The sequence below is a fragment of the Thunnus albacares genome, chromosome 7, assembly GCF_914725855.1.
Source record: "Thunnus albacares chromosome 7, fThuAlb1.1, whole genome shotgun sequence".
In the NCBI taxonomy this organism is placed as follows: Eukaryota; Metazoa; Chordata; class Actinopteri; order Scombriformes; family Scombridae; genus Thunnus; species Thunnus albacares.
Window position 1 is genome coordinate 30005402 of NC_058112.1, and position 13539 is coordinate 30018940.

Consider the following 13539-nt stretch of genomic DNA (forward strand, 5'->3'; position numbering starts at 1 on the left):
GGCTTATTACAAATTGGGTCTCGTTTTTTTAAAGCTTTGGTCATCATTTCTTTCAGATAAGATAACTTGGAACATGCTAGTATTGCTAAAAATAAGTACGACGATCAAGTTCTGCCATATTATTTAATCTGCTTTATTTGACGGTACTGTAAATCTGAAATTGTCAGTAGTAATCCCTCATTGCACAGGAAAACTGAGGGATGTAAAGTCAAAACTGAACCTGAGAGTTGGTCTTTAAACTGTTGCAGATGTTTACAACGGACAGTTCAGGTGATCATGTCTTAATTTGCCTTCATTTTCTCATCCAAATAAGTTTGGTTGACCTGAAGGTTTGTTTAAAACCTGTCAGATTGTCTGATAGTCCACATTTTTTTGTCCCATTGGACTTCCTTTTAGTGATATCACTACATTCCAAGATCTCAGCACTTAACGTGGTGAGTACAATGTAATTATCACCACCTATGAAAATAACACCCATATTGTAATAAAATAGAATTATTCTTTAATCATACCTCACAGTATAGCCAAACATAGCGCTGCAAGCACATCAAACTGAAATAGTAGCATTTATATCAAAAGCACATACAGAGTGCTGCTGATGATGAGGGAAGCAGGACAGACAGGTGGACAGTGGGAGGGGTTAATGAAAGCCGGCACACAAGAAGAATGCAGGAAGTGAAGAGTGGTCGTGGCATGCTACTGGAGGATGGAAAAGGGAAGGGGAGGAGAGAGCAGCCTCTGGCATCAGCTTCAGAGAGGATAGGGGTTACTAGTAGGAAGGCCTACAAACCAAACTGAAAACACGAGAGAAGGGGGGAAACGTCTGCTTTGCCTCAATTCACCCTGACATTGCTCCTTCATCTGTGGGATAGCTAAACTCTGGTCTCTGAGCAACAGTCAGGCACACGTTAGCGACATGTTGTCAATGTCCGCTGTTGATACTGATACCGACAGGGCTAACGTGACAACATGGGAGACGAAAGGCGCCCAGAGGGAGGACATATTAAAGGGCGGAGAAAGAGAGATGAGTAAGAGAGAGAGAGAGAGCAGTGAGCGACATTGGATCTTGCAAAGTAACTTAGATTCAGGGATAGAGTCAGACACATAAACTGGACTGACCCATGTGCTATTCTGTGTTGCATGTCTGTGGTTAGACTAGTTTCCCTGTGACCTGATGCTATGCTAGGCTAAGCTAACTCCATGGAAAGACAGTCAAAGAAAAGAGGCAGTGGGGAGAACCAGAGGGAGATGGAGCACGGAGGAGCCCCTTTACCTGATGCTGTTGCCAGGGGGCTGCCTGCTGAGGCGCGGGGGCTACGGGAGGATGGAGCACTAACGGAGGAGGAGGTGGAAGGGGGGTTTATGGAGGAGGGGCTACTGACAGTGGTGGCGGGGCTGATGACGGGGGGGCACTCTGCACATGCTGCTGCCGGCTGCCGCTGAGGGCCCCGGCTGGGCCCCGGGGAGCGAGAGGGCGAGCAGGCACCCACCTGAGAGGCCGTCAGGGCCGGGACCAGGTCCAGGGCAGGTTTGGGCGGCAGCTGGGGCGTGGCTGGTTTTAGCCCCGCCCCAGGAGAGCGGCTGCTGTCTCCCACCACTTTGATGGGTGGATGAGGAGGAGAGGGGGTCTGGGAAAGCCCAGGCTTTTTTGGAGGGATAGGAGGAGGGTTTCCCCGGTCGATCCTGGCCACCGTGGGCGACTTGAGGCCGATGGGGTGGCTCAGGCGACCGGGGAAAGGGCCTCCCTCTGAGGCGGAGTGGGACAGGCCAGGACGCAGGGGTCCAGCACCTCCTGCTGGAGGGCTGGTGAAGCGCGAAAGAACCTGCGTGACGGTGTGGCGTGCTTGCTGCTTGGCGGCAAAGTTGTCACGATTAGTAGGGGAGAGGTCACGGGCTGGAGGACTCTGGGAGGCCGTGCCGTTTTGGTCCTGTTCCTGGAACTTGTAGCGGGCTGCCTGGACACGCGGGCTGACCCCGCTGGGTAAGCCATGGGGGGCTTGGCCCTCTGAGCCATTCTCTGTCTGTGCCAGTCCTCCTGAGCTGCTGTGGACAATTCCCCGGGCAGACGTCTTTGGCAGACTCAGGCCCACATAGTTGGCAGGGGTTGGTTTAACGGGTATAGTGAGGGGAGTCTTCTTGGGACCCTCCACCTCAGTGTGGGGCAGGTCCGTTTGGCAAGATGCCGTTCGAGAGCTGATCGGCTCTGTGGCTACGGAAACAGAATTTAGAGCTTTAGGTTTGGGTGGTGGGCTGGTGGCAGCAGGTTCTGCTCCAGCAGCAGCAGCAGCAGCAGGCTGGGCGACAGCAGCGGCATCCTTCTCATCGCCCTGTTCAGTCCTGAGCTGCTCCACCTGCTGCCGCAGACTCTGGCTCTCGGCCTCCTCACGACCTAGCCTGGCACGCAGCTGTTCCCGCTCTGTGTCAAACTCTGACAGCTGCTTTTCCATCTTGGCCTCCATCTGTTGGCTACGTTGCCGCTCGGTGCTCAGTTCCCCTTGCAGCCGGCCAGAGGTGCGACTCTCCTCGTCCAGGCGAGCCTGGAGCTCGTCGAATCGTTGCGACTCCTCCACCACCCGCGTGGCGAGCTGCTTGCACTCCCGCACCAGCATCATGACGATGTGCTTGTTCTTCTCGCGCTCGTCCTTCAGCTGCGCTGTCAGCTTACGGTGCTCCTGTTCCAGACTCTGGAGCTGCAGTTTCTCCATCTCCAGCTGTGAGAAAAAATACAGAGTCAGTGGAAAAGAGAACACATCAATAAAGAGTGCAGAAATAGTGGACACAGATCATCATATGGTGTATAGATATCTAAGTTGGGCTATGCAGACACACAGCCTCATCTAGTACTGAAATGATTAGTGAATTAAATGATGTAGTGATTTACAGAAAGTTAATTCAACAATTTCAATTTCAATCAATTGATTATTTAAGTCATTTATTAGGTAAAAATGTTAAACATTAGCAGTTTCCAGCTTGTTAAATGTGAGCATTCTGTCATTTTTCAGTTTTAAATTATCGCAAATTTAATATAATTTATTTTCTGCATTTTCTGAAAATTATAGATTAAATAATGAATTGAAGAAAGACATACTATATGATCACGAGAACTTGCAGCCGCAGCCTCAGCACTACATGAGTGAGCAAATACGAGGACACATACATCAGTTATCGGGTGTCAAGTTGTCTTCAGTTACGGAATGACTAAATAACTTATGATATGCATGTGACACGCTGACATCATCCATAACTTGCCCTCCCCTTTTTCAAATCACCACCCATACAGACTGTACATACTGTACATGCTGCTGAAGCTCAAATGTATGCGAAACATCCAATATCACTCACAGACATGGTTCCTCATGCCACCTGTCTCGTCGTCACTCTCAATCTTAGCACGCTGGGCATCACATGCATGCTGAAAATATCTATCACCTGAACACCCACAGAAAAACTTTGGGTACAAACACAGTATTTCAGTTTAGTCTGTCATTTAGTGGTAGATAGAAGCTGCAGCTGTTTGCACCGCGGGGTAAAGCAACCAGCCGAATGTGAATACTGAGTCATTTGTTAGTCACAAAGCTAAAACGAGCCGCAGCGATTTTTTTTTCAAGAAGAGCATAGACAAGTAAGATTATTCAAATAAGCCAGACGAGATAGCTCGATCGAACAGACAGGCGAGATAGATGGATAAGTGGATATTTATACAAATAGGCACTTTATTAATCCGTGGGGTGGTTTGGGTCTAATTAATCTATTCAGAGAGACACTGTCTCCGCATACGGTTGAATTTCAATGACTTGTCAAAGCTCTGGACTCTATATCTGGAGCGTCACAGCTATTGTTAGTTCAGTGCTGGCTTCACAGAGGGTAACAAGGCTTAACCGGGCTCTCCACCCAATTGCCAGGACCCCATCACTCTAACAAGCCTCAAACAAAGGGTACGTCACCCCTCCACCCCCTGTCCCAAATGAGACTCCCCTCCCTGCCACCCTCCCCGATGTCCTCCTCCACTTTCTCTCTTCTAAACCATCAGGGAGTGCATATCACCAGCCAGCTGATACTGAGGAGGTTTAGAAGTGAAAGGGGGATGGCCAGTTGTTACTCAAAAGGAGGTGCTACGACTAGCTGCTAATTGGGTGTGGATTATATCTGTTGTAAGTCAGCCTAATGCCTCTGAAGAGCACATGCGGCATTGCTGTCATTGCTGTGACACACTGGGCAGCGGAGATAGAAACCAGGCAGGATTATTCATTATATTCATCCGTTCAATTCAATTTAGTATAACGAATGACAATTAAGTACAGCGAACGCCACTTTCCATGACACTATGGACTAAATGCATTGCTGGAAAAGCTTTTGAATTATCTTTTTTTTACAGCTGACAGTAAAGGAGGGGAGAGATGGGAAGTGACAAAGGTCAAAAACTAGAGATGCCGCCTTAATCTTAAATGACCAAGTTGCCCCAAAAATCAAGTTGAATGAGCATGAAGACTCTTTTTCAGCATCACAACCATACAGTTCTACACATGATGCATACATACAGTAGTAGTTTGATACCTTCCTCTAAGGTGTAACTGCCACAGGGACGTTTCTGGGATCTGAATTAGCTAATTTTCAAGATTTAGACTCCATTAGGCCGCGTACAGACTGACAATAGCTTACCAACATAACACTGCAAAGGTCTATACTGGTGTGGACATGTTGCTGCAAGGGCCGAACCAGAGACGTCCAGTTTGAAGGCTTATCAAACACAAAGACACCAACACGGCATTTTATTTCTTTTGAGGCTGGATTTTACAACTCGTTCATGGCAGATTTTCTACTCCTTCTCAACACTTAACAAGCTATAAGCTACAAGCAGCAAGATATTCGTATACGTGGTTGGAGCCTTGCCGGATGACACGACGTAGGTGACCCTGCATTTTTGGGGTGTTTCTTTGAAGATGTCTGGTGTCAACACAGCGGTCTCGTTAAAACTAATGAGGAACCTTCGTTTTCTCGATGCAAACAAACACCCTCTGAGACAATTTTCTTACTAAAATACAATTTAATCCAGAAGCAGTTACATCAGTGCAACTACCACCACGGCACAGAGTAAAATCTTAAAACTTGTCATCCATATGCATAAGCACATTCTGCTGCATCATCTACAGAGTGAAATAATAATGACATTAAAGTGGAGCTCCTTTTTGCGGAGATACCTCGGAGGCACCTCAGTTAGCAGCGACGCTCCCTGGACCTCGAGATCCCCCGCTGCTCCATGAAATATTTAAAATGGAGCTTACAAGTAGAATCTCTCTCCTAAAAGGTCTGTCCTTACAGCTGCAAACCTGCAGCGCCGAGGTATCAGCTAGCAGAATAAAGCGGCCTGTTCAGCTGCTGTGGAGAATTGGAGATGACAGAAAGGAGGAAGTAGAAGGAGGAGGCCTGAAGACTATTTTAAGAAAAAAGGAATTTCAGCACCGGCGGTCGTGACCTTGCTTCCAAATTCAGCCTCACGACAAAACATCAACAAAACACTCGGGCAACCACAAAAACTAACAAATACAGCGTTTCTTCATCGCTGTCGGGAGGGTTGGTGCTGTAGCGGAGGGATGGGGCTGGTTGGGGGCCTTTCCTCCGACTTCATGACTGATTCATAGAGGAGTAGAGGAGGGAGCGGGGGTGTCTTCATTATTCCCATAAACCGATTCAGAGTGTGTTACGTACAACTGCCTGCTTTCCTTCAGCTTGTCTGAGACCTCATGGATAATTCAACAGCTTACTCACAGGAGGATGACAAGAGTGGAAACGGATGGAGGGGATAAAGATAGCACGGACAATCCGGGTGAAATTCACTCTACCCAGCAACCAGAAGATCCCTCTGAGCACACTGAGCCTGTGTGTCTTTTAACAGTTTTGGTTTGTTGTCATTAGTCATTTTACAAGGTTCCAGCGAAACAATTTGTCCCCCAGCCTGACGGGATCCCGCCCCCGCTGTTGACAGTTTACGTACAACCAAGCAATCAGCGGTGACATGGTGATTTATTCTGCTCTTAAGAAGGTTAACCGTTGTTTTGCGGTGGCTGCCTCTCCCTTTTTACACATGTTTTCGGGGTCGAATGAACCAAAAACCTCTCAAGGTCGAAGTCAACTTGCGGAGCTATGTTTCTGATCAGTGCTGACAGTGGTTACAGAGGACTGGTGGTCACACAGATGGGTTTCCTTTTGAGGTTTTATAGGTCAAATCTGGGTCTTTCTCAACCAAACATCTGGGATTGGTGCTATGAAAACATACATCCCAGTGAGGTTTTTCACATCATCCTTGGGTATTTCCACATTAATGCGGATAAATGTACAAATGAATCTTTTTCTGTCATTTTTAACCTTTGATCCACAATAGGTTATTGTTTTCAATTCCAAAATCCCAAAATGGCACTCTGTACTGTAAATTCTAACCAAATAAAAAGGTGTTGTATTCTGAAATAAATGTTTACTTCTCCAGTGATTTACTCTCTGCAGTTACTCATTTTTGTTTTTCTGTCAAAAACAGAAAATAGATTTTCCTGTTTTGTTGTCATTATAGCATGTACTTGTAAAACTGGAGAGATCCCATTTGACAAGAAAATAGATGGTGAAAATGATTTAAAATTGTTCCTAAAATTATCATAGCCACAAATTTCATACTTAGAAGAGAACTGTTAAATCAGATGCCATGGTTTGGTAAATGTCTCTGTGCAGCTGGAAAAAAAAAAGGCAAACATAAAAGATATGATGCACGGCTTTGTTTTCCTATTTTATTTTATTTTTAAATCTGATTTCTTTGCCTTGTGTAAACCACTTTAAGTATACAAATAAACTTCCCTTGCCTGTAACCTCATTACACACACAAAAACAAGTGTGAAACCTGTGACTGATACAGATACTCCTCAGATCCTGCCATGTTCATAAAAATATGACCTATGATGTAGCAGTTAGATTATTTCCATATCTCAGAATCTGTTATAGCGCCTGTATCGGACTTCTCGGTTGTGTTTAAACACCTGTCCAAACTGCACCGTTCCTCCGAGTAACACTGATAATAGTACTGACTGAAATGTGTTAATAGCAGCGAGTATTGTTTACTCATATCAGGATATCATATATGAATGACCTTGGTTTTAAAAAAAAAAAAAAAAAAAGCTGGTTTGCTCTGGTCTGAATCAGTGGACGAGTTGGTGAACTTGTTGGTTCACACAGGAAAAAAAAAAAATCCCAACGAATCAAAAAAACATCACTCAAAAGCCACATGAGAACATTCACTCCTCTCATTGGTTAGTTGTGTCTGAGGCGGGAGTGGTGAACATAAACACAGAAAGTCCTGAAGAAGCTCCAAATATCAAAGTAGGCAACAAACTCTGTCGCACTAGTCCGGGTTAGATCTCGAGTCGTTCTCCTGCTAGCTGCTAGCAACTGTTGATTTCACTCATCCGCATCCCAGCATGCAAAGCGCACCTGGCTCCAACCGGACCGAGACCACTTCCTCCAAAGAGCCTCTGTGTGGTCGGTTTTGAGTACGATTGCTGTGTTCGGATCTGCCTGAACAAATCGTACCAATTCAACCGGTCTAAAGAAGGCAGCTTTGAAAACGCCCTCAGGCTATATTTTGGATTTTAAATGAAATTAAAAACATGTCTACACTCCTCATACTGAGTTAACAAAATGATTTTGGCACTGGTAGCGTAACACAGATGCCATATTGTCTGCAGCACTGAAAACCTTCAAATGAGCGCTACTAAAAGTACCACGATAAGAGGTAATCAGGCCAGAACACACTGAAATTAAAACTGATATATTGTACATTCACATTTCATGAACGGAGACACACACACACACACACACACACACACACGCACGTACACTAACCACAGCTCCAAAATCTATTTAACCAGCTTTCCTGTCAAAACAGCCAACTCCTACCTCTCCCTTCCTTCCTTCTTCCATCCCTCCTCCTCATCTGTGTGTGTGTGTGTGGTTAAAAGGTTCCATTTGGCTCAAAACTATATCATCTCTGTTATTATTACAGAGTTCAGGGACAGGACACACACACACATACACACACACACACACACACACAGTATTTTCACTATTATTCACCCATAGTCATTCTACCAGCCTCTCATCCAAACACTTCCACATCACTTTCACACATCCATATTTCCTGACACAGAGACGACGGAGAGAGAATATGGGACAGGGCCATGGCTAACATCTGGCTGCCCGGTTAATCAGAGCCACATAATCCTAAAGAGACCTAGGACAAACACACACTCGTAAACACACACAGTCAACCATCAAAAATAGAAATGACGAACCAGAAAATAAGAATTAAGCTCACACACACAACATACACACACACACACACACACACTGGCATTCCTACCTCCCACATTCATACAGTATCAAACCCTTGCATACACCAAAAACATTAATACACACAGACAAGCGTACAATTTTCCCTTTCCCACATCCTCCTGTGGAGAATTCCAGCCACAGAGATTTGAGTCGTGTGTACATGAACAGAATCTGTGGTCAAACAGAAGAAACCTCTTCCACATCTGCTCATGTAAACACTGCATGTCTTACTTTTATTTACCTTCATTTAATCCGACTACTGACTCACAGCAATTAAACTGAAGCTCTATAAACACGAGGTCATAAATGATGCATTTTGTAAAATGTAATTGATTAGTTTGGTGATTCCTTGACTTTTAAAGCAGCAATCAGGCTAAAATTAAACTAATAACTATATTAATTCCTGCCAGCCTCAGCTGCACTGCCATATTAATGCTAACGGTAACATGCTAACCAGTATGGAATTAATGTTAATAGGCAAAGTATGTCAGAGGTCCTAATGATCGGCACCTTTGGCCTTTTGTTTTTCCCAAGTGGACTGTGTCTTGTTTTTAATTGCTATGCAAGAATATAAATGACCTTAACTTTCAGTGTATTGACTGATCAGAGAAAATCATTTTCTCTGACATGAAGGGTAGAAGATTATGACAGAATTATCATTTTTGGGTTGAAGCGATCCAGTGAAGTAGAGCTGCGACGACTAGTCGATTAACTGATGTAAGAATGATGAATCTGCAACTATTTTGATGATCAAATAATCGTTTTGTTTAAGACGTCAAAATGCAACACATTCATTGGTTTCAGCTTCTCATATGTGATGATTTAATGCTTTCTTTATCATACATGACAGCAAACTCATCATCTTTGGGCTCGGGACTGTTGGTTGAACAAAAAAAAAAAACGATATATGAGGATGCTACCTTTGACTTTGGGAAATTTTTTTGCCATTATCTGATAATTTATAGATAACGACTAATTGAGAAAATAATCAGCAGATTAATTGGTAGTGAAAATAATCACTAGTCGTAGCCCTACAATAGCTTATTTAACAATAGTTTAGTTTACATTCAGTGTGTGAGGACAACTGTAGGAACTCCCCCTCCTCTCCCTCGTCTCCCTCCTGCCCCCCCCACGGGGTCTTACCCTCTTCTGGCGGCTCTCGGCGGCAGCCAGCTGGGCTGACATGCGTTCCTGCATCTTCCTGCAGTGGGCCATGACGGCCTCCAGGACAGAGATGGGGCTGGAGCCCAGGGGCCGCCGTTCCTTGTCTCCTCCGGGGACCCCGCACTCAAAGTCCCTCTGAAGCGCCAGGAAGGGGTCAGTCAGGGTGTAGTGGCCATAACGCTCCTGAAGAAACACTTCCTTCCTCTGAGCCTGAAGAGAGAAGAGGAGAGGAGAAAACATTATTTAACTTGTTCACATTTCAGATCAAAAGCGGTGATTTCGACTCCGTTCTGACCCCATTTGGATCATGAATAGTAAAATGCGTATCGCCACATTGAACTGGCGTGTTGTAGGCTTTATACACTTTATACAATCTGAAAATGGGATCAACTCTTTATCACAATCGCTGATATTTTCTAGATATGTTTCAGATTGTGCTCATCAGTAATCTGGAAGCTTCTGTATGTAGTTGTGCATCAACAACCAATACTGAATATGTGATAGGACAGCTGCAGTCATTTAGGACATGCTGCCATCAAACAACAGATAATGAAAGAGGGGATGATTCATATTCATGATGATGATTAAGCGCCCCAGCATCAGCATCCAGCCACTGCCTCACCCTCAGGCCTCAACTTCCTACCCAGTTCTGTGGCTCAAGAAGAAGACCAGTCCATCAGGCCATGTTGTTGGCCCCTAACCTCACCACTACCACCACCACCACCGCCACCGCCGCCACCACCGCCGCCACTCGCCCCTGACCACTGTGAGCCCGCCTGCCTGACTCCACAACCACTCAGCACTGCAGCAGGCACGGCTGCTCTCAGGTTACACAGACAGATGGACATGGGAGATGGAGTCCTCTGAGCCGGTCAGAGGTGAGAGCAGGAGGATAACGTTGATCTGGTATTACAGCCAGCCCAGGTATCACAGTATCACACCAGGCTTAAACTGAACACCTGCCCAACGCCGAACCGTAGAATAAATGAAACTAGCTGAGCCTGGATTGACTGCAAAGCTCCACCAGAAGAGACGCATTCTTCAGCAGAACAGCTGCAGCCTCTGATGTTTATCATTCATCTTCCAGCTTTGACTTCCACAAGAATGTAAATAGAGTATGTTGTCTGTTTAACAGATGAATCGGAAGCCCGAGATGGCAGAATTTTTCAAACAGCATACGGCTCAACAAACAAAAACAAAGAAAACAGTACTTGTCAACTAATGTTTTCACAGCCAAATCTGCCAGTAACTTTTTGAAATATCCTGCTGATCACAGGGGCCAAAATTCTGAACCTTACGTCCTGGTCTATTTTCACACAATGTCAAGATGAACCAGTCAAAGACAACTCCGTGTCAAACTGGTTGTTGACCTGGCTCTACACAAAGTCACAACACTACACTTTTACTCATGTTTCTGGGCTGACTGGATGTTTACTATTGAGTGAAAGTTTACATCATTGTCATGTGACACACAGCAGGTGTGACACCACCGCCGAAAAAAAAAAAACATGACACAGATAGAAAGACAGAAAAAGATCCACTGTGTGGGTCAAATCAGCAAGTTGAGCATTAAAACACTGCATCAAGGTTTAGAGTATGTTTGTTCAATATTGCAATTATTCTGCTTTTTAAATTATGCACTATTATGTAGGGCTGTAGTCTGCTGGTCGACTGGTCGATTAGTTGGTCGATATGCTCTCGTTCGACTAAATTCTCATTGGTTGAATAATCTCCGTGTTATTTTCATAAAAAGAAAAGTGCGACATCAACAGCTTTCCAGGATTAATCCATTATTTCCTGTGGCGGGGGGGGGGGGGGGGGGGGGGGGGGGGGGGGACGGGGGGACGACAGACTAACAAATTACCTGTGAAAATGGGGGTGTATTAAAAACACCCCCGTTGTTTTCACAACTTTGAACTCGCCCAACCTAACGGAGACTGCTGGGTCTAACTGTACTCAACGTTTACTGAATCTGTGTTTCTCCATAATGACACAACCAGAACCCCCACCAGGCCAAAAAAATATTTTTTAATAATTAATATCAGTTCATTCGGAAATTGACAGCGTTTGGGAGTCTCTGTGCAGCGCTGTTCCGGTAGGTGAGTCAACCTCTGTCGTTGCCTGGGAAACCACTGGTCGCGTGGCTCCGTTAAGGAGTATGTTTACGTAGCGAGTGGGGAAAGAGCGAGAACAAGGGAAGTGACGGTGGATGTGAGCGGGGCAGAGGAAAAGGTTAGTAGTAAGCTGTCAGTCTGGTAGTAAATGTACAGTACAGACTACAACGTGTCAGTTAATAAATGCTAAAAAGTCACGTCTGTTGTTTCCCCAAATGCTGGAAAAGTAAAGGGGGTTAGCTCCAAAGTTAGCAACAATGGGTTAGCATAACCCCCCACCCGGTTGACTACAGTCCTACTATTATGATGTACTATTTATTAGACACCTCTCTTAATAGACGAGTTATAATGTCAATCCTGCCCTGAATATGCCTTATTTTTATTGTTTATTAGCATCTCCACTGGTTGTTACTATGGTGATAATTCTCTTCATTTGATCCATGTTAAGAAAAATTGTGTATAATCAACACCTTCATACTCTACATACAGTGCAGTTACAGAAATTATTTTCAGGTCCATATCACTGCTTCTTAAAATCTTCTTTACTTGATAAAATAATAATTGATGGCAAAAGTTGCATGTTAATTATTTTGCCCTTCCTGTGAAGGCATCACATGTTATTTTGATACAACAATTATACTCCCTGCCTGCATGCCACTTCTGGATAGGTGCTCACCTTCTATAGCTGAAGGGATTGTTACATCAGGATTAGTAAATGGGGATAAAGCTGCTGTAAAGTCCAGTGTTATCCCAACAGCTGCCCTAAGCAGAAGCTGGCATTGTTTGTTCCTGAATATAGTTCAACAACATTAGCCTTGTCAAACCTGCTCTTAATCATTCTGACCACAGCCAGATGACCATTCACAGTAATCCATCGGTCAAATAATACCTGACCAAAACCCACTTGGCTGCAGTACAGCTGCTGCACAGGATGAAACCCTGCTGACCATAAGTGGTGGTGAGAGAGCTTAATGACTCCGAAAAACCTCCAGATACGAATTACACACAAATGGAAGAGCAGATCCTGAGAAGATGATACTTTTGTGCTTTTCATTTCGCTTTTCTACGGCAGATTTGCACAAGAGAAAGAAAAACTGCAACGGTCGGTTAACAGCTGATGAAGTAAATCTCACATATGTGGATTTTAATTCATGTCGACACTGCTGCTCTTTGTCCTTTATGTAAGTTTGTTGTCAAACTCTTAACATGTGTTAGAGAGCAGAAATGTTCATCATTAACTGAACTGTACAGACTGACTACATCAATATAAGATAACGCCATAAAACAATGTGGCCTTAAAGGTTTGCTCCACTGAATCAACAAGATCAAGATCAGTTTACCCGTCACGGTTTGTACCACTCAGCCTGTGAAACTGTTGTAATATCTTCTGCTGGAGGAGTTTTGTCAAGTCTGAGAAAATTACTGAGAAAATGGCATCATCAGGGTCATCTCAGTTTGGACTTGAAGGCGAATTTATACAAGAAAACCTTGGTTACAAATTGGAGGTGTGCAGTTTGAAAGACGTGGATTCATCAGGCAGGGAGGGTCCAGCTGTTTGTAGCATTCTCTGAGCTGCAGAGGTGAAACGACGACCATCTGCGCTAAAATCCTAAGACAATAATGAACTTTTATAAAGTAAAACATTAGCCTCCAGGAAAAAAAGAGCAGAGGCGCTATTTCAAACAACAAATGCCATAATTAATGTTTAATATGGATGTTTAAGATGGATCATGTTTACACCATTATTGACTGACTCATTTACTCAAGTGAGTGTGTCAAGATCTGGGTGGTTTACCAGCTCTGATAAACTATTTCCAGGGGAAAACCCTGACTAAGCATTTAAAGTCAGGACATCTTGACGTCTGCTGCTTTCATTTTTACAATTTTTTTA

General features: G+C 44.4%; 1 protein-coding gene and 1 long non-coding RNA gene across 3 annotated transcripts in view; one reads left to right on the plus strand and one right to left on the minus strand.

Annotated features, from left to right (window-relative positions):
• cttnbp2 (cortactin binding protein 2) overlaps positions 1 to 13539 on the minus strand; it is a 100857-nt gene that overhangs the window by 39559 nt on the left and 47759 nt on the right. Inside the window, exons 3-4 of the mRNA XM_044356085.1 lie at positions 9514 to 9744; positions 1274 to 2711 (exon numbers count right to left, since the gene is read on the minus strand). Of these exons, the coding sequence (XP_044212020.1) occupies positions 1274 to 2711; positions 9514 to 9744 (1669 nt within the window). The remainder of the gene's footprint in view (positions 1 to 1273; positions 2712 to 9513; positions 9745 to 13539) is intronic.
• On the plus strand, positions 11626 to 12796 carry LOC122985438. 2 transcript variants are annotated; one of them, XR_006404118.1, is made up of 3 exons: positions 11626 to 11766; positions 12498 to 12606; positions 12721 to 12796. It is a non-coding gene; the product is annotated as an uncharacterized LOC122985438 (long non-coding RNA). The 2 variants fall into 2 exon arrangements; XR_006404117.1 differs by lacking the exon at positions 11626 to 11766 and having other exon boundaries at positions 11848 to 12606.